Genomic DNA, 21,455 nt, shown 5'->3' on the forward strand with positions numbered 1-21,455 from the left:
GCTGTCCTGAGATCGGCTTACCTTCCGAGAATCCAGCAGAGCTCCTATGAATTCGAGATTCTGCACTGGGAGAAGATGGGACTTTGGGTAATTTATCACAAACCCCAGTAGCTCCAGGAGGCGAATAGTCATCTGCATGGACTGCAGGGCTCCTGCCTCAGATGTGTTCTTCACCAGCCAATAAGTACATAAGTACATAAGTAATGCCATACTGGGAAAAGACCAAGGGTCCATCGAGCCCAGCATCCTGTCCACGACAGCGGCCAATCCAGGCCAAGGGCACCTGACAAGCTTCCCAAACGTACAAACATTCTATACATGTTATTCCTGGAATTTTGGATTTTTCCAAGTCTGTTTAGTAGCGGTTTATGGACTTGTCCTTTAGGAAATCGTCGAGATATGGGAACACGTGCACCCCCAGCCTGCGAAGTGCTGCCGCTACTACAGCCAAGCACTTTGTGAACACTCTGGGCGCAGAGGCGAGCCCAAAGGGTAGCACACAGTACTGGAAGTGACGTGTGCCCAGCTGAAATCGCAGATACTGTCTGTGAGCTGGCAGTATCGGGATGTGCGTGTAGGCATCCTTCAAGTCCAGAGAGCATAGCCAATCGTTTTCCTGAATCATGGGGAGAAGGGTGCCCAGGGAAAGCATCCTGAACTTTTCTTTGACCAGATATTTGTTCAGGGCCCTTAGGTCTAGGATGGGACGCATCCCCCCTGTTTTCTTTTCCACAAGGAAGTACCTGGAATAGAATCCCAGCCCTTCCTGCCCGGATGGCACGGGCTCGACCGCATTGGCGCTGAGAAGGGCGGAGAGTTCCTCTGCAAGTACCTGCTTGTGTTGGAAGCTGTAAGACTGAGCTCCCGGTGGACAATTTGGAGGTTTGGAGGCCAAATTGAGGGTGTATCCTTGCCGGACTATTTGAAGAACCCACTGATCGGAGGTTATGAGAGGCCACCTTTGGTGAAAAACTTTCAACCTCCCTCCGACCGGCAGGTTGCCCGGCACTGACACTTGGATGTCGGCTATGCTCTGCTGGAGCCAGTCAAAAGCTCGTCCCTTGCTTTTGCTGGGGAGCCGAGGGGCCTTGCTGAGGCGCACGCTGTTGACGAGAGCGAGCGCGCTGGGGCTTAGCCTGGACCGCAGGCTGTTGAGAAGGAGGATTGTACCTACGCTTACCAGAAGAGTAGGGAACAGTCTTCCTTCCCCCCAAAAAACGTCTACCTGTAGAGGTAGAAGCTGAAGGCTGCCGGCGGGAGAACTTGTCGAAAGCGGTATTCCGCTGGTGGAGCTGCTCTACCACCTGTTCGACCTTCTCTCCAAAAATATTATCCGCACGGCAAGGCGAGTCCGCAATCTGCTGCTGGATCCTATTCTCCAGGTCGGAGGCACGCAGCCATGAGAGTCTGCACATCACCACACCTTGAGCAGCGGCCCTGGACGCAACATCAAAGGTGTCATACACCCCTCTGGCCAGGAATTTTCTGCACGCCTTCAGCTGCCTGACCACCTCCTGAAATGGCTTAGCTTGCTCAGGAGGGAGCTTGTCCACCAAGCCCGCCAACTGCCGCACATTGTTCCGCATGTGTATGCTCGTGTGGAGCTGGTAAGACTGGATTTTGGCCACGAGCATAGAATGGTAGGCCTTCCTCCCAAAGGAGTCCAAGGTTCTAGAGTCTTTGCCCGGGGGCGCCAAAGCATGCTCTCTAGAACTCTTAGCCTTCTTTAGGGCCAAATCCACAACTCCAGAGTCGTGAGGCAACTGAGTGCACATCAGCTCTGGGTCCCCATGGATCTGGTACTGGGACTCGATCTTCTTGGGAATGTGGGGATTACTTAAAGGCTTGGTCCAGTTCGCCAGCAATGTCTTTTTTAGGACATGATGCATGGGTACTGTGGACGCTTCCTTAGGTGGAGAAGGATAGTCCAGGAGCTCAAACATTTCAGCCCTGGGCTCGTCCTCCACAACCACCGGGAAGGGGATGGCCGTAGACATCTCCCGGACAAAGGCTGCAAAAGACAGACTCTCGGGAGGAGAAAGCTGCCTTTCAGGGGAGGGAGTGGGATCAGAAGGAAGGCCATCAGACTCCTCGTCAGAGAAATATCTGATGTCCTCCTCCTCCTCCCATGAGGCCTCACCATCGGTATCAGACACAAGTTCACAGACCTGTGTCTGAAGCCGTGCCCGGCTTGACTCCGTGGAACCACGGCCACGATGTGAGCGTCGAGAGGTACACTCCCTCACCCGCACCGGCAAAGCTCCCTCCGCCGACGTCGTTGGGGAGCCTTCCTGGGAGGCGACCGCAGTCGGTACCGCAAGCGGCACCGATGTCGGAGACCTCACCCCGGGCAAGGGGCCAGCCGGCACCTCACTCGACGGTACCGGAGGCGCAAGCACCCCCGGTACCGGAGGGGAAGGGCGCAACAGCTCTCCCAGGATCTCTGGGAGAACGGCCCGGAGACTCTCGTGCAGAGCGGCTGTGGAGAAAGACATGGAAGCCGATGCAGGAGTCGATGTCAGAGTCTGTTCCGGGCGTGGAGGCTGTTCCGGGCTGTCCAAGGTGGAGCGCATCGACACCTCCTGAACAGAGGGTGAGCGGTCCTCCTGGTGCCGATGCCTACTGGGTGCCGACTCCCTCGGCGACCCAGAGCTCTCGGTACCGACGCGGGAAGGAGACCGGTGTCGATGCTTCTTTGACTTTTTCAAATGAAGCATGTCACCGGAGCTTCCCGGTACCGACGAGGAGGACGTAGAATCCAGCCGTCGCTTCCTCGGGGCCGAGGCCGAAGAAGGTCGGTCTCAGGGGAGCTGTACCGCAGGAGCCCTCAGGGTAGGGGGAGACCCACCCGAAGGCTCACCGCCACCAGCAGGGGAATGGACAGCCCTCATCTGCACTCCAGTCGAAGCACCACCGTCTGACGACATCAGCACTAGTGGAGGTCCCGGTACCACCGACGCCGACGCAGCCTTCTGATGTCTTGGCCCCGACGACGCAGAGGGTCGAATGCCTCGATGCAGTCGTGGCCGAGGACGGAGGTCTTGACGCTGTCGACGTCGACGCACTCGATACTCCCGGTGCCGATGCCGACGAAGAGCCCGAGAACAAAACGTTCCACTGGGCCAATCTCGCTACCCGAGTCCTTTTCTGTAAAAGGGCGCAAAGACTACAGGCCTGCGGGCGGTGCCCAGCCCCCAGACACTGAAGACACGACGCGTGCCTGTCAGTGAGCGAGATTACCCGGGCGCACTGGGTGCACTTCTTGAAGCCGCTGGGAGACTTTGATGACTGACGAACACAAGTCGGTTCGGGCGGGAAGATGGCCACGCATGCGCGGTGCGCATCGGCACGCGAGGACTAGCAAAGGCCTTTGCTAGTAAAGTGTTCCGATTGGAGGGGCTGCCGTGGACGTCACCCATCAGTGAGAACAAGCAGCCTGCTTGTCCTCGGAGAAATATATATACACAGTGCAATCCGCTTAAGTGCAAGGGTCTGGGACCAAAGAAATGCATGCAGTTAACCAGAGCATGCACTTAACCGTTGTGACCCAAAGAAGCTTGACATATGATAAACATATGTACAGTACTGTTTATTATACGTACAGTATACAGTCTCAGTTAACTGACATTAGGCTTTACTTGAAGTAATCAGTTATAGTCCTCTGTACACTCTTGGGTCTGTGAGTTCCATAGACTACATCTGCCAGATGGTAAAAACTATCACAGCACTGACATTCAGTGGCCTTCAGATAGGCCCGCACAGTGTTGAGACTCTCCAGTGCTCTTGCAAAAGTGACAGGAGGAGGTTGTTGAATTTCATCAGCATGTGCCTCACTGCTCATTTCTTTATCTGTTCCAACATCAGCCGTTGTTGCCTGCGTGTAGGCACATATCTCGACATCAGTGCTGTCTTCAGCTGTGCTACGTAGTGATGAAACTCCTCTTCAGTAACACCGGCTGGTATGTCAATAACTTCTTCATCTGACACGTTTGCAACAGCTGCATCCCCCTCCACATTCTTAACAAAGCTTGCCCGCTTGTAGCAGTTCACAATGGTTGCCTGTTTAACATGATTCCAGGCTTCTTTCTGCATATTTAGGGAATCCAACAGTGATAGAACACGAGCCAGTTCAACAGCACGTTTATCCTTCCCAGTCTGGTCATCCATAACGCTCATCAGATGACGCAGCACAACAGCCCGATAATGTTGTTTGAAATTGGCTATTATGCCCTGATCCAGAGGTTGGATCAGAGAGGTAGTGCTTGGTGGCAGGAAGACCACCTTGAGTTAGACAGCCTGACATCATCCCTGTGTGCAGCACAGTTATCACAAAGCAGAAAAATCTGACGCTTCTGTGCCCGCATTCTAGTGTCTAACTTCTTTAGCCACTGCTTCCAAATTTCCCCAGTCATCCATGAATTTGCGTTAGCCTCGTATGACACAGGAAGTCACTTAACTTTCTTGAAGCAATGGGGCTGTTTGCTCTTTCCAATGATGAGGGGTTCCATATTGGAGCAAAGGAGGATCGTCAGTCGGTCCTTCGACATTTTACGTCCTGTAGTTTCGGCTGGCTTGAATGCAAGTGTTCCATCAGGAATCGCTCGCCAGTAGAGACCATTTTCATCAGCATTGAAAATGCCACGAGGTGCAAACTCGTTCAAGATGGTACGAAGAACTAAAACAAGCCAATTTTCAGCACCAAAGTCATTAGCGTCTTGTTTTTCACCATGCTGTTTCTTGAATTTTATGTTGTTCCTCTCCTTCCATCTTTCCAATCATCAAACAGTGGCTTTGAATTCAGTTAGTCCAAGACTTTCAGCTAGCTGATTAGCTTTCTCCATAAGCAGTGGACCACTGACAGGAAACTGTTTGCTTCCGACTTGAGAAAACCACCGAAGAAGAGCATCTTCTACATCCTCAGCTTTTCCCGCCCGTTTACGTTTCAGGTGTGGATTTGCATTGTTTTGCCAGTCTTCCAGAAGCTGGTTTTTCTGCTTCAAGGTACGTGAAATTTGACTGGGATTGACACCATATTCTTTAGCAATAGATGCTCGACTTTGTTTGTTTTCAAATGTTTTAAGAACTTCTATTCATTCAGCCAGTGTTTAAAGTCTTACAGTTGCACGACGACGACGACTCCAGTGTACACTCTAACAACATTCTTTTGCTTCTTCTGCCTGTGGCTGTTAACCAATGAGATTTCAAATTTGCCGCCCCTTTGTCATACGCCAATCGGCTTCCATATTCCGCGCATGCACTTATGCGGAGTCTTTCCTGCAGAGGAGTGGTCTTAAACCATGCATATAAGCGAATCTTGCAGTTATCAGTGGTGCGCTAAACCGAAGCTTGTCCCCATAGAAATTGATGGCACCAAAAACGGGACTGAAGTACGGCATGCAGTTAAACAGAGCATGCGCTTATCAATATATATCAATATATATATACAGTGGTGGAAATAAGTATTTGATCCCTTGCTGATTTTGTAAGTTTGCCCACTGACAAAGACATGAGCAGCCCATAATTGAAGGGTAGGTTATTGGTAACAGTGAGAGATAGCACATCACAAATTAAATCCGGAAAATCACATTGTGGAAAGTATATGAATTTATTTGCATTCTGCAGAGGGAAATAAGTATTTAATCCCTCTGGCAAACAAGACCTAATACTTGGTGGCAAAACCCTTGTTGGCAAGCACAGCGGTCAGACGTCTTCTGTAGTTGATGATGAGGTTTGCACACATGTCAGGAGGAATTTTGGTCCACTCCTCTTTGCAGATCATCTCTAAATCATTAAGAGTTCTGGGCTGTCGCTTGGCAACTCGCAGCTTCAGCTCCCTCCATAAGTTTTCAATGGGATTAAGGTCTGGTGACTGGCTAGGCCACTCCATGACCCTAATGTGCTTCTTCCTGAGCCACTCCTTTGTTGCCTTGGCTGTATGTTTTGGGTCATTGTCGTGCTGGAAGACCCAGCCACGACCCATTTTTAAGGCCCTGGCGGAGGGAAGGAGGTTGTCACTCAGAATTGTACGGTACATGGCCCCATCCATTCTCCATTGATGCGGTGAAGTAGTCCTGTGCCCTTAGCAGAGAAACACCCCCAAAACATAACATTTCCACCTCCATGCTTGACAGTGGGGACGGTGTTCTTTGGGTCATAGGCAGCATTTCTCTTCCTCCAAACACGGCGAGTTGAGTTCATGCCAAAGAGCTCAATTTTTGTCTCATCTGACCACAGCACCTTCTCCCAATCACTCTCGGCATCATCCAGGTGTTCACTGGCAAACTTCAGACGGGCCGTCACATGTGCCTTCCGGAGCAGGGGGACCTTGCGGGCACTGCAGGATTGCAATCCGTTATGTCATAATGTGTTACCAATGGTTTTCGTGGTGACAGTGGTCCCAGCTGCCTTGAGATCATTGACAAGTTCCCCCCTTGTAGTTGTAGGCTGATTTCTAACCTTCCTCATGATCAAGGATACCCCACGAGGTGAGATTTTGCGTGGAGCCCCAGATCTTTGTCGATTGACAGTCATTTTGTACTTCTTCCATTTTCTTACTATGGCACCAACAGTTGTCTCCTTCTCGCCCAGCGTCTTACTGATGGTTTTGTAGCCCATTCCAGCCTTGTGCAGGTGTATGATCTTGTCCCTGACATCCTTAGACAGCTCCTTGCTCTTGGCCATTTTGTAGAGGTTAGAGTCTGACTGATTCACTGAGTCTGTGGACAGGTGTCTTTCATACAGGTGACCATTGCCGACAGCTGTCTGTCATGCAGGTAACGAGTTGATTTGGAGCATCTACCTGGTCTGTAGGGGCCAGATCTCTTACTGGTTGGTGGGGGATCAAATACTTATTTCCCTCTGCAGAATGCAAATAAATTCATATACTTTCCACAATGTGATTTTCCGGATTTAATTTGTGATGTGCTATCTCTCACTGTTACCAATAACCTACCCTTCAATTATGGGCTGCTCATGTCTTTGTCAGTGGGCAAACTTACAAAATCAGCAAGGGATCAAATACTTATTTCCACCACTGTATATATATATAACTTCTCTGCTAGCCCTGAAAGAAAGGCAGAAGGGACACTGTAGTTAAGAGGGGTTGGGAAGACTTTCACCTGTTTTTTATCAGGTATATATTTAATTTTAATTTATTTTTTTTTAAGGGACAGGCTGGCATTCTGTTTTTCTTATTTGTGCCATTGCTCACTGTGAACAGTCACTTCCCAGGAACAGAATTTCATGACAAACCAGATCCTCTCTTTCTAGCATGGAACAGGTTAAAGGTTGAAGGTCTGTTAGGAAAGGTTCCTTTATAAATCAGAAATGAGTCCAAAGTAATGACATGGAGCAGCAGGATAGATTTCTGCACAGCATCTGACATGGAAGTTTGTGGTGCATGTTATTTATTAAGTGTCACATTGGGGACAGCTCCTGGCCAGCAGGATATTTAACAGAAGCACTGAAGGAAACCAGACCTGCCTGATGACCAAGACTTACCTTAAGTCCAAAGAACTGATTGAACTCTGGGAGGGACACATGCCGGTCCTCCATCTTCCTGCGCGTGTTACGAATGGCGTGGATGGACACCAGAAGATAGCACTTCAGGGGATTCAGGAGTGGTAGCTGCTTCTGCCATGCACCACATACCTCCCAGAGTTTGTTCCACCAACTGCGCTGCAGAGCGGCTGCATCTAAGACTGAAGGTCCCAGAAGTGAGAGACAAAAATCAGAGGAGATGGTGTCTCACCATTCATGACTTCAAGCCACAAGCAGCAGACAAGACAATCAGCACTGAAAAGATTAACAGAGCCTGCAGCAGTTTTAGACCATGTCAGCTCTGGACGGCTCTAAAGGCTATCCCATGTCACCTTTTACTAAGAACTGGAACCACCACTGCTATAGTACTAGTGGCCATTTCTGCTTTGCACCAGCAGAGGGAGATGAGTTATCACAATTCAACAAACAGTATGGAAGTCCAGCAAATATACAACAGATGCAGTGTGATCTAACAGCATTCAGAATTGGATACCTCTAGCCCATCTCTTTCCTGCAAGAAATTGGACCAAGGATCAACCCTTGCTTTTACAACACACGAACCCAGTAATATTTCCCCATCCTTTCAGCCCATTTGGTCCACACTTGAACTGATCCTTCTTGCATTCAGCAGAATTGCTAGACTCTCAATCAGGACCTGTGCAACAACTTTAGATACAAGAGGCTAATATCCTGAGCTAACCTGCAATATATCACATTTACAAAATAGCAATAACAGTAAAATTTATGGAATAAAGAAAGGCCATTTCCCAGATTCTGATGCTGGTCTGTATTAGCCTAGTCAGGTTGAAGGATATAACATATCTATCAGCTATTTCTCCTAGGGATTTACAGAAAATGTCATTCTTTCATGGGAAGTCTGATTTTTTGTTAGTTTTGAAAATGAGCCTCTTTGTCTTTTGCACAGGGCAAGAGGAAATGCATTTCAGTTTCTATTTCTGCCATCTGGCTTTTTGGGGGTTTCAGTTCAACTTTTGCCCATATATTTTTATGTTTAAATCTGTTTATTGACGTATTATATAAAACATATATACATAATGTTCAACAAATAACCTAATACAACAGACAACTATCGATCCGTCCACATACGTCAAATCATTTTCTTCTTTTATCCCCGAACAACACCCCTCCCCCACCCTCCCTTCCTTTTAGTTTAAATCTTTTGTTAACAGAATCCATAAAACCCACACTTAATATAATGTCTATCAGTCCTTACTAATACACACATAACTGCCATTCCCCCTGAAAACTCCAGTATCTTCCACTATTACTGAACAATTTTGTAACGATTTCTACAAGATGCATACCCTCCATAAACCCCAAAAAGGACATGGAACTCCATCAGTGAACCAAAATACAATGTTTCCGCAAAACTTTTATTTTTCTCCCCCTGTTCCCCCCTTGCCCATATATTTTTATTTCTCACTTGTAGTCACTTATTCTCAATTTGGTTAAGGGTCTGTGTACATTTTGCAGGTATGACCAAGGTGAGGAAAGATACAACAAACAGCGAATTCAACACAAATGTTCAAAATACATCTTTATTAAAATATCACACAATGTGGTCTACTTTTCACCTGCACAGGAGCTGCTTCAAGGGTACAGTACAGCTGAGGCAGTGTGAAACACTAAATAAGAGATGTGGCAGAAGCTCTCCAATGTTACAAAAAGATGGCCTATGAGGACCAAACGTTGCAGTAGCCCATGTTGCCTATGAAAGGATAGTGTGTGTTGTGCTGCTGCAATGTTGGGCCCTCATAGGCCATCTTTTTGTAGCACTGGAGAGCTTCTGCCACATCTCGAGTATTTAGTGTTTCACACCGCCTCAGCTGTACTGTACCCCTGGAGCAGCCCCTGTGCAGGCAAAACAACCACATCAAGTGACATTTTAATAAGGACATATTTTGAACATTTGTGTTGGGATTCACTGTTTGTTGTATCTGCTATTGGTGCGGATCTGAAGAGCTTCTTCATTCTGTGTGCTGTCAAGGTGAGGAAAGGCCATCAAATCTGGCTAATTTGTCACTGCCTTCCTCTACCCTATTCCCTTCAGCCAGATAAAGATTATGTTAACCTACTATACTCAGGAGATGAGAATTGAGAAGACGAAATATTCAGTTAGAATTTGTAGCCCTATGTGAGATTGGAGTTGGCTGCGTTGCATGAGGAGAGCTTGAAATTTGTTCATGCGCGATTGAAGCAGGTTTATTATGAAGGCTCTAATAATAAGCCTGGGCGGCTGCTGGCAGCGAAACTTAGAAGGATGAGAGCGGATAGACACACAGTGCGAGTGAAGAGTGTGGGTGGTGTTATGCTAAACAGATCAGCACAGATCAGGGAGCGCTTTGCCCAATTCTATGAGACACTCTACAAGAAGGATGCTGCTGTGCGGACTGGGGAAATTGATAAGTATCTGCAGGCTCTGGTGGTGGTGTTATCGGAATTGCAAAAACAAGAGTTGGAAGCCCCGGTGACAGTAGATGAAGTGCTGCAGGTTATCAAGGCTCTCCCAACGGGCAAGGTGCCTGGTTTAGATGGCTTTACAAACGAGTTTTTTTAAGACCTTTGCTCGCGAGGTGGCTCCATATCTGATGTTGGTTATTAATTCCGTAAGAGACGGTGAACCTCTTCCAAGTTCTATGAAGGAGGCATGGGTAGCGGTTTTACCAAAACCAGACAAGGATACTACGGAATGCGCTTCCTATCGCCCTATATCTATCCTAAATACTGATGTAAAAATATTGGCCAAGGTGCTTGCGAATCGTCTAGGGGCAATGTTGCCTACTTTAATCCATCCGGATCAGGTGGGTTTTGTGAGCAAGAGGCAGGCAATGGACAATGTCCGTAGAACTCTGGATTTAGTATATGCAGCTCGGTCGAGGGCCTGTCCACTGGTGCTATTGGGACTGTATGCTGAAAAGGCCTTCGACCGAGTTCACTGGGGGTATTTGGATAAGGTTTTGAATAGAGTTGGGATAGGCCCCGTGTATAGGTCTTGGATTCAAGCTTTATATACATCACCACAGGCGTGTGTTCGGGTAAACGGTGGGAACTCTGAAGCGTTCTTGTTGGGGCGGGGCAAGAGGCAGGGCTGCCCGCTCTCCCCCCTATTGTTTGCTTTGGCCATGGAACCGCTGGCAGTGGCTATTAGAGAAAATGAAAATATCACTGGGGTAAAGGTGAGGTCTCAGGAGCACACAATTGCATTATTCGCAGATGATGTGCTTCTGTCCTTGACCAACCCATTAACGTCCCTACCCAATTTGATGAAGGAAATCGAGGAATACTCGCGGGTGTCGGGCTACAAGCTTAATGCAAGTAAGTCAGCAGGGATGGCAGTGGGGGGCCTTCTCGGATGATGGAGGCGCTGAAAGCATCATTTGCCTTTAAATGGTTGGCTAGATCCATCCGTTACCTAGGGGTGCAGATACCAGCGACATTGTCTGATTTATTTGTGGTCAATTATCCGGCGCTGCAGAAGGAGGTGTATAGAGATCTGGATAGATGGACGAACATGGGGCTGTCCTGGCTGGGCTGGATAGCAGCGATTAAAATGAACATTTTACCCAGGTTACTGTATTTCTTTCAGGTTATCCCTTTGAGACTACCTAGGACCTTTTTGTCTAGTTTACAAGATCGTTTGATGCGTTTTGTCTGGAATCAGAAGCGACCTCGTTTGCCGCGGGCGGTTTTATATAGGAGTAAACAAGCGGGGGGTTTGGGGGTGCCTCACCTGTTTTGGTACTACAGTGCGGCCCAGGCCCGATCAGTGGTTGAGTGGTTTCATGGGGAAGCGCATAAATTGTGGGTACATATTGAACAATCCTTGGTGGGGTCTCGTCAGTTAGGGCATTTAATGTGGCTTCACAGTGAATATAGAGGACAGCTTGATCGATTTCCTCCGATGGTACAGGCTACCTTTTACTATTGGGACCATATGTTCACGGAACGCCAGCCTATTGTTTCGGGACTGGCGCCCATAGTGGATAATCACTTATTTGAGCCTGGGGTTGGGCAGACGCCTTTTAGACGGTGGGCGGAGTCGGGACTGGATATGCTGGAGCAAATGCACGTGGGAGAGGAGTTAGTTCCATTTGATAAGGTGCGGGAAGACTTTGGGTTACGAACTAGTGACTATTATGCTTACTTGCAATTGAAGTACTTCTTGAGAGGGCCTGAGCAGACAGTTTGAGGCGGGAGGTGCAACCGATGGAGGATATATGTGTGAGGCTCCACACTACGAGGGGCATGATTACCTTTCTATACGCCTCATTGGCTGCGCGTCAACTGCCTTCTTTATTACACCGGAGGAAGTGGGAGCAGGAATTAGAGTTTACTTTATCAGATGAGAAGTGGACGCAACTAGAGAAGGGGATTTTGCGCTCTGTATGGTCGGTGGCCATGAAGGAGAATGTGATTAAGGTGTTTTACAGGTGGTATCTTACACTGGCACTGCTACACCATATGTCTGTGCAGGTTACGGAAAGTTGTTGGAGGAAATGTGGGGCCGTTGGTACTATGGGACACATTTGGTGGACATGCCCAAAGGCTTATTGGAAAGGAGTGCAATCCCGACTACAGGAATGGCTGGGCAGATCCGTACGGTGGCATCCTCTGATCTTCATACTAGCACAGAGACCAGAAGGCCTTGAGTGAGCTGAGTGGCTCCTGGTGAGGGGAATCTTACAGGCAGCGCCAGTGAATTTGGCACAGAGCTGGAAGTCACGCTTGGTCTCATCGTTGGTACGATGGATAACGAAGATGCGTTATCTATGTGAAATGGAGAGACTGACTGCAGTTAAAAGGAGGACTTTGCCTAGGTGGGAAAGGATATGGAAGCCTTTTCCGAGTGTGAAGTTTAGATGAGCATATTTGGTTTGAGTGACATGAGGGAGTGATATAGAATGGTTGAGGAAGGGAGGGGGGTGGGTTGAAGGGGGGGATTTAGGGGGAGAGGTCGCTGTAGGGTTAGGAGGGGTTATTGTTTCATAAAACTGAAAATGTTGAAGGTCCTTTGGGAGTTAATATTACTTAGATGCATACGGAAGTTCATGCTTTCCCCTTACGGGGAGTGTTTCATATGTTTGACTTATTTGTGGATATTTATGTCAATATTGCATTGTAATGTGATGATTATATTCTGTAATGTATCAACAAAGTTTAATAAAGCCTTCTATAAATTAAAAAAAAAAAAGAATTTGTAGCCCTGACAGTCAGTTGTGAGATCACAGACTAGCAGGAAACACCCACTTAAAAAAAACAAACAAACAAACTGCTAACCTCTAACTGGGCTAAGTGCTATAGAAGATGGAATACTATATCCTTCTTTAATACTACTATGAGTTGCCAAGGGATGTTCTTAAAGATGAAAAGTACTGTGATAACAGAGAGCGCTAATATGTGGGCGGCCCTACTCCAGTCCAGCTCTTCCCAGAAACCCTTCAGAGATACTCACGGGTAGTTTCATCCTCCTCTTGTTTCTCCTGGCTGTTCTGCTTCTTGATGAAGTCAGAGAGGTCAGCTTGCAACAGCCTCTCAACAGAAGCATAAGCCAGTGCTGCCGCTAGAAGAGGGGAGGCATTCCTGAGAAGTCACAAAGGGAAAAGAATCAGTTGTTATATACCCAGACATGAGGGGGATCATCGCATCACTCCAGGAGGACTTCAAAGACCCAGAGCTTGAGCTCTACCTTGGACCCATTAAATAGTTTTTAACCAAATAGAAATTTCTTTAATTTTGATTAAAAACATTCTGTGATAGATTTCTATGTTGAAACATGGAACCCAGGTTTTCCTAATCTTGTCAGAACTGACAGCGGACTGCCTCTGTGGACTGGTGTATTTTAGTTTAGTATTGTAGTTTGTTGGGGATAAGAGCTATGGCATTACAATGGACATATGCACCGACATTTTAAAATGATTGGGGTGCCAAACAAATCAAATTACCTCTGATATCAGAAGGCTAACGGTGGCAACAGATTCCTGTGATAAAGACTTTTGGGTTCAGCTCCTTACGAAGCATCTAGCGAAACAGGAGCTCGCTGTCGGGCGTACCCAGCAGTCACAGAATGCACCACAGCTAAGTACCAGTTTTGTTAAACACTTTAACATAAAAATGGAAAGAAATTAACTTGAGGTTTTTCAGACTTGTGACGATACTCGCAAAACGTATATATCTTTAAAAAAAGAAACTTTTCTAATGTGCATTGAGCGAACCGGACCGCTAAAAATTAGCAACAGGTACCGCGGGCATAGTGCTGAGCAGACTTATACGGTCTGTGCCAGAGCCAGTGGTTGGGAGGCGGGGATAGTGCTGGGCAGACTTATGCAGTCTGTGCCAGAGCCGGTGGTTGGGAGGCGGGGATAGTGCTGGGCAGACTTATACGGTCTGTGCTCTGAAGAGGACAGGTACAAATCAAGGTACGGTATACACAAAAAGTAGCACATATGAGTTTATCTTATTGGGCAGACTGGATGGACCGTGCAGGTCTTTTTCTGCCGTCATCTACTATGTTACTATGAGTGTCTGAAGTCTTTTCCTCAGTTTAAGGGGAATATCATAAAGGTAGAGAGATATGCTTGCTTATAGTGTACATTAATAAAACAAGGAAATACCTTTGAAGTTGTCTTTTCTCTTCCTTTGGTTCTACTGCTTACTCTCCTTTTTGAGGCTGACATTCACCAGCTCAAGTCCCTGGAGTTCCTGACAGCATTCCTTCTAGATGTGTTTTTTTGTTTCTATATTCATCCTTGCCATGATCTTTTAGATCTGTGTGTGGAGGGGTATTTTTTGGATTTTTTTTTTTTTTTAAGTAGGTTAGGAAAGAATTTTATTTCACCATGAAGGGTAGACTAAGGAACACCATCAAGAAATTCTTTCTTTTTGGGAACACTGTCAGGAACTTTGTCTTTCTTGGAAGCTAAAATTATAATGAACTTTCATAAGATTTGTGATAAAAGATCCTTACCTCCTAAGGAATAGATAGTGGAAGAATAATATAATGACACAATGGAAGAAGGAATCACATGCATAAAGCAGAAGTTTTGAACCTGTCAGCACTTCCTCTACTCAGCACTCACCAGAGATTCTGGCAGCACCTCAACAACAGCAACACAAAAACTGTTCAATGCCACATATTTTATGAAGTAACAGTAAATCCTGCAAAGACACTTTGAGCTCATATAGCAAACGTAACGGCACTGTCACGTCTGTGACCGTGACCACCCTCAGACCTACCTTATTCCTGGGGGTCAGCTTCCTAGCTGGCTCCTGTTTCTTCTGTCTGTCCTTTCTGAGCTAGCTCTGGCTCTCTGTGCTGGCTGCATCCAGCAGCATGACACCAATTGCTTCACTATACTGCACCTGTGGGTGTTGCCTGGGTTAGCTCTCTCTCTCTCTCTCTCTGTGCTGGCTGCTTCCAGCATGACTCTAATTGCTTCACTACACTACACCTAGGTGTGGGAAGCCTCTCTGTGTTTCACTGTGCTTTCTGCCTGCTCTGTGGTTTGTGCCTGAACAGCCTCCGCAGTTACTTAGAGATTGCTGCAGCTGCGCCTCTGGTGTTGAAGGGCTTTATTAAGCACTTAGAGACTGCAGCCTTTGCATCGTCTAAGGTCCCTGGTATGTTAGAGTGCTCTGTGCACTGCTACATTGTCCAGTTCAGTGTGAGTTCTAGCTTGACTAGTTAGCTTGGGCACAGCTTTGCTTATTAGTCTGTGTACAGCTTTCCTAGTTCTCCTGTGTTTGCTCAGTGTGAGTTCCTAGCGTATGACTAGTTAGCTTGGGCACAGCTTTGCTTGTTAGCCTGTGTACAGCTTTACTAGCTCTCCTGTGTTTGCTTAGTGTGTGTTTCTAGTGTTTGACTGGTTAGCTTGGGCGTAGCTTTCCTGTTAGCTTGTGTACAGTTTTCTAGTCTTCTTGTGTTTAGCTTTCTGGTTTTCCCGTGTGTGTTTTCTTTTGCTTCTGGAGCTTCAGCCCTTGTTCTGTCTGTTGCCAGTACTCCTTGATACTGAAGCTCCAGCCATAGTCTTGTTCCTTGACCTGACCATTGCTTTGAACCTGACTACTGCTTTGCTAGCCGCCCGCCCAGAGACTTGCTTTGAACCTGACTACTGCTTTGCTAGCCGCCTGCCCAGAGACTTGAAGTAGTTGTGAGAAACTATTACAAAATTAATCAAATTCATTTTAACTCACAACTACTTCTGCTTTAACAATGATATCTATCTACAAGTAATGAGCACTGCGATGGGCACCAGGACAGCACCCCAATATGCCAACCTTTTTATGGATGAGCTGGAAGAGACATTTCTGAATATACACCAGACCAAACCTCTAAAATACTACCGGTACATCGATGACATTTTTATGATTTGGACTGAGGGTGAAGAAACTCTGAAACAATTTTATTCTGCCATACCATCCTACAATCAGATTCAAAATTGACTACTCCCCAGAAAAAGTCAATTTTTTGGACACCACGGTCTCAATCAGTGATGGCTGTATACAAACATCTATATACAAGAAACCCACAGACAGATGCAGCTACCTCCACAACTCCAGCTTCCATCCTTCACATACAAAAAGATCCATCATTTACAGCCAAGCCACAAGATACCACCGTATCTGCCCTGACCCAGGGGACAGAGACAGACACCTTAAAAGCCTGACTACATCCTTCAAAAACAGAAAGGCTACAACCCCAAAATAATCTCCAAGAATATTGCCTCCTCCCTCAAAACACCCAGGGAGAATCTGCTACAGTACAAGGAGAAAAAATCCACAGACAGAATCCCCCTTGTAGTGACATACAATCCAGAGCTGGAAAAACTGAGGAAAATCATAAGAGATCTACAACCTATACTCCAGGAGGATGAATTACTGAAAGAGATATTCCCATCCCCACCAGTACTGGCCTTCTGACAGCCACCCAACTTAAAACACAAGCTAATCAGAAGTAAACTTCCATCACAGACTGAAAAGGAACAGAAGGGCACACTTCCCTGTAATTTATACAGTTGCAAACTATGCCAAAATATTTCAAAGGACCCCACAGTCATCCACAAAGGAAAGATATTCAACATAAAGGAATCTCACTTGCTCATTTTCCAATGTGGTATGTATCATTCAGTGCAAAAAATGTAAGGAAGGATGCTATATTGGAGAAACAGGCCAGATGCTTAAGACAAGATTCAATTTACATAGACATCACATGAACAATACTGGTGCCAGTAGGGCTCCCACCCCTGTTGGTCAGCATTTTACAGGACCAGGACACTGTACCAGTGACTTCACAGTGAGAATCCTGAAAGGTAACTTTAAAACCATACAAGAACGTAAGACCTTTGAAGTCAGAATGATTGAATATTTTAACACCCAACAGAAAGGACTTATCAAGGATCTGGGGTTCCTAGCCCATTATAAACCATAAAGCTGTATTTCTCTGTTGATCACCCCACCCCTCACCTATCCACACCCATCCTGTTAGAATATCAATGATATGCTTTGATGTCCCCATGCATACCTCCTACCCACCCCCATCCTCCCACCCTGTCAGACTGTCATAGTAATGCTTGAATGTTTTCACTTATATACACTGTCAGCTAGCACATTTACTTATTTCCGATCTGACGAAGAAGGGCAACCTTCGAAAGCTAATCAAGAAATGTATTAAGTTATGTCCAATAAAAAAGGTATCATCTTATTTTCTTTTCCATGTTTTATTTTGTTTGATTTCTATTGATAACCTTAAGAGTGGACTAACACGGCTACCACACTCCTCTACCAGAGCTGTCTTAAAATTCTTCAAGGAAGGCTCCACTATTATATATAAAGGAAGGATTATTCCACAAATAAATAAATAAAAAGGAACCAAAAAATAAAAGCACTTTTTTTTGTAATTTCATAAACCTGTTTAGGATTAGGTAAAATAAATCTATAATCGTTGAGTGAGCGCAAACTACATGCCAGGGTGTAAGAGATGGTCAATGATGCCAAATAAGTAAGCCTGTATGGATTGCTTTATGCGCTAAAGTAAGAATCAAATTGGATCCTAAAATAAATTGATAACCAATGGAGTCTCAACAGTAAAGGGGTAACATGATCAGAGCATCTTGCATGACAAAGTAAACAAGCAGCTGTATTTTAAAGAGTTTGTAAACGTTAAAACAGCAGAATTTAGAAGGCCAGCATATATCACGTTACAATAATGCAACTGCGAACAAATGAAAACATGGAATAAAGTATGTAATGCCGAAAAATCCAAAATAGTTTGTGTAGTACTACGAGGCTGCCGCAAGAGATTGCAGCTGCCATTTTACCATAGCTGTGGCAAGGGGTAGGAGAGAGGGGGCTTTGCTACTGCCCACAACAACCCTACGAGACCACCAGGGAGGAAAGGTAGGCCGAAGGGGAGCCTACCTGAACCATGGGGGTTAGTTCCCGGGGAGGGGGGGGGGGAGAGAAGAGAGGGGGCTTTTCAGGGATCAAAAAAACCCAAAAAGCAAAGTTATGAAGGTCTCAGACAATATTTAGTGCTGGCACCTGTATAACCTCTGGCTCCTCCATAACACTGCTCTCTGACCTGCCTACTTTTATCTGGAGCCGGTCAGAAGTGATATTCAGTGGCACTGCCTGCTTTAGTGCCACTGAATATCAGGGGTTAGGCGGTGGTAAGCAATTTAAGATAAAATCACTTCGAATATTAGCCCACTAGTTATTTTCAGTATAAGACAATGGGAGATAGACAAGTTATGTGGAGCATTTTTAACAGGGTATAACAAAAGAGAGGGAACAAAGTACAAACTAAAGTCCAAACAAAAAAACAGCACCACGGGCCTTTAAAATGGAACAAAGTTCTTTAATGAATGAGCCTTGACCCGACACGGGCCGTGTTTCGGTGACTAGCACCTGCGTCAGGGGTCACAGTGATGACGTGGAAAACTTGGGGAATAACTCGAATATTTTCATCTACAATATTCCTTACCCCACGTCTCACGTAGCAAAAGTTATAAAGCACCAAGGCACCTTCACTTTCTGTATCCAAATGCGGTTCACAATACACGCATACAATAAAAACAAGGCTAAGAGGGCAACATATTAAAAGTTCTGTAAGTAAATAAATAATAAATATTCCAATTGGCTAGCTGGAAATAAGAGTTAACACCAAGCTGTAGGACCATTTTATTAGATTAAGTTTGGCATTTTTGATAAGCTTTTGAAAGTTATCCACTGACTTGATGGCAAAAATAACTCTTGAAAGCTTGTCAAAAATACATTTAGGAGGCCTTTTCTAAAGACTATCTACCAAAGGGACTCATTTTCTTCCTATGGGCCTTGCTGCAGATAACCTTTAGTAAAAGACCCTCTTATTCCAATAAAAAGGTCATTTACCTACAACTTGGTTGTCCACCTTTATTTCCAAATATTTTAGCTATATATTTTTATAACTCATAGTATTTACCTTGTCTCTTTTCCTTACCTCTGGGAAAGCCATTCTTCTAACAAACAGGTAACTTTATAGAGAGAAATTGAGACTTTTTGGGTTTTTTAAATGTAGATTCACACATTGCAAGCCGGCCATTGTCAAAATGAGGTCAATAGGATACCCGTGACGTAGACAAAAAGGCTGTGTAGTATAACCCGGCAACATGTGGACATTTATATTTGATTCTTATAAGATCAACATTAAATGCAACACTGACTCCTTCCCACATCTTACCACCAACCTTTATGAGGATGTGGTAGATAAATAAGCCTGGGATTGGAGTGCAGTTGTTATGTTTGGGCTGTAATCATGGTCACCTTGTGCAGGTTACTCCAGTCTTCTTGTAAGCCTGATGCAGCTGAACCACTGCTCTCAGGATTATAAACACTGCCTGGGGTATTTTATTCTTCAGTTAGAAAACATGAGGTTTCCTACATATTAATATACACTAAACGTAGTCCACTAAAATAGCAAAGAAAAAGACTTCAGAAGAACCCCTTCACCGTCACAAAATTTGTTTTGGGCTGGTGTTTATATAAATGGTCAGAAAAAACTCCACTGTGTCATACTGTCTCTGGAAATAATACATTTTTGCATCAAAAAGTTGTAATACACTTCTCGATTGATATAATTTTGTAGGGGTAAATATTCAGCTTGTGGCAGTCAGCAATTTTTTCACTGCTGCCAGCTTTATATCCAGATATTCAATGCCAGGCTGTGTCTGGGCAAGGACAGTGAATATCCAGGTATGTGTGGCCAGCCAGCACTTAACCGGTTAAGTGTCAATATTCAGCCTTAACCAGTTAAGTTAAATTGGAAAAAAATAGGACTGCTATTTATATGGTCCTATTTGGCTAGCTAATTAAAGGGCCCTTTTACTAAGGTGTGATAAGGCCTAACGCATGCTAAAAGAGCACTATCGCAGGATGCGCTGAGGCATCCCATGGTAGTGTTCCACTTAGCGCGCGTTAATCACGCTCTGAAAAATATTTTTTTATTTTTCAGTGCGGGAGGCATGCCCATGAAAGAAGAACACGCATGCCTGCACTAATCAGGTAGCATGGGCACATTACTGTGCACTATTCAATTAGCATGAGGGTAGCGCAGGAGCCCTTAGTCTCCTAAATAGGTGGTGGTCAGGGCTCCCACGGTAATAGCCATGTAATGGGGAAACTAGCGAATGGCCATTACAAAAGAAAAAAAAAACCCAAACACACACAAGTGCAATCATTTTACTGGTGCGCTATAGATGGCCGCAGTGCGTGGGAAACCCACATGCTAAAGGCAGCGGGAGCCACCTTTTAGCATGCCTTAGTAAAATGACTCCTTAACTGGTTAAATGCTAACGCCGCCCCCAAAACACCCACTGATTAAGCCAGTTTCAGCTGATATTCAGTGACACTATCCCGTCACATGCCGCTAAGATCAGCGGACAGCCCCACAGAGGCAAGTCAACCAGGCAGGAGCCTCTCTTACCCGGGGTAAACCGCTTTGAATATTCACCCCGTAAGTTTTATTTCTTCTCATAAAAAAATCTCTGTAGGAAACCACCACACTCAAACAAGATAAATTAGTAAGCCCCTGTGTTTAAATATCTTCATGTAACTGAATCAAAAGAATGTTTTGGTTTTTTTTACTTAACTGAAGTACCGCTTCAAAATTCCATTCTGCCTGTTAGGTTTCAAAATCCCCATTTCGCTGAAATTGCCATTCTGGATGCCGTATTGCCATTAAGAGAACTTTCTGGATAGCTTCAGCAAAACGAGGGCCCTTGTCGACATTCTGAAACCTTTACTAACCAGCAGAATGAAATTTTGAAGCGACGCTCCAATTAAGAATAAAATATATCCAGCAGTTATATGAACAAAGTAAATAAAGATTGGGCGTTATTATTTTATCTCATTTTCCTACAAAAATGTTTTTGTAAGAAGAATTAAAAATTACAAAATTATGCCAATTGAGGAGACATTTACTACAACTTTTTGATAGAAAAATTATTGTTTCCAGAGACAGAATGACAAGTTAGTAGAGTTTTTTTCTGACCAAGGATTATATAAGTACCAACAGGTTTTTGTCTCTGTTATTTTAGGGGCCCTTTTACAGAGTGGCAGTAAGCCCAATGCGGGCTTACCATTCGCTCTTCCAGGAATACCGCTGGCCCAATGCGACTGTCGATAGTCCCGCCCCGAGTGTGCACCATTTCTGGGGAAAAAGAAAACCCCTGGAAATGGTTTGCACGGAGGTAATCGGGCATCACTGCGTGCTGCCTGGTTACCGCTGAGTTAGCGTGGAAGCTCCTATCGCCACCTCAATGGTTGGTGGTAAGGGCTCCCCGTCGCATGGCCATGTGGTAAGAGTTTATTTATTTATTGCATTTGTATCCCACATTTTCCCACCTCTTTGCAGGCTCAATGTG

General features: G+C 45.5%; 1 protein-coding gene across 1 annotated transcript in view; it reads right to left on the reverse strand.

Moving 5' to 3' along the window:
• PPM1F (protein phosphatase, Mg2+/Mn2+ dependent 1F) overlaps positions 1-21,455 on the reverse strand; it is a 36,559-nt gene that overhangs the window by 11,245 nt on the left and 3,859 nt on the right. The window contains exons 3-4 of the mRNA XM_030217271.1: positions 13,013-13,140; positions 7,501-7,700 (exon numbers count right to left, since the gene is read on the reverse strand). Coding sequence (XP_030073131.1) covers positions 7,501-7,700; positions 13,013-13,140 — 328 coding nt within the window. The remainder of the gene's footprint in view (positions 1-7,500; positions 7,701-13,012; positions 13,141-21,455) is intronic.

Source organism: Microcaecilia unicolor, chromosome 11 (genome assembly GCF_901765095.1).
Source record: "Microcaecilia unicolor chromosome 11, aMicUni1.1, whole genome shotgun sequence".
Lineage (NCBI taxonomy): Eukaryota > Metazoa > Chordata > Amphibia > Gymnophiona > Siphonopidae > Microcaecilia > Microcaecilia unicolor.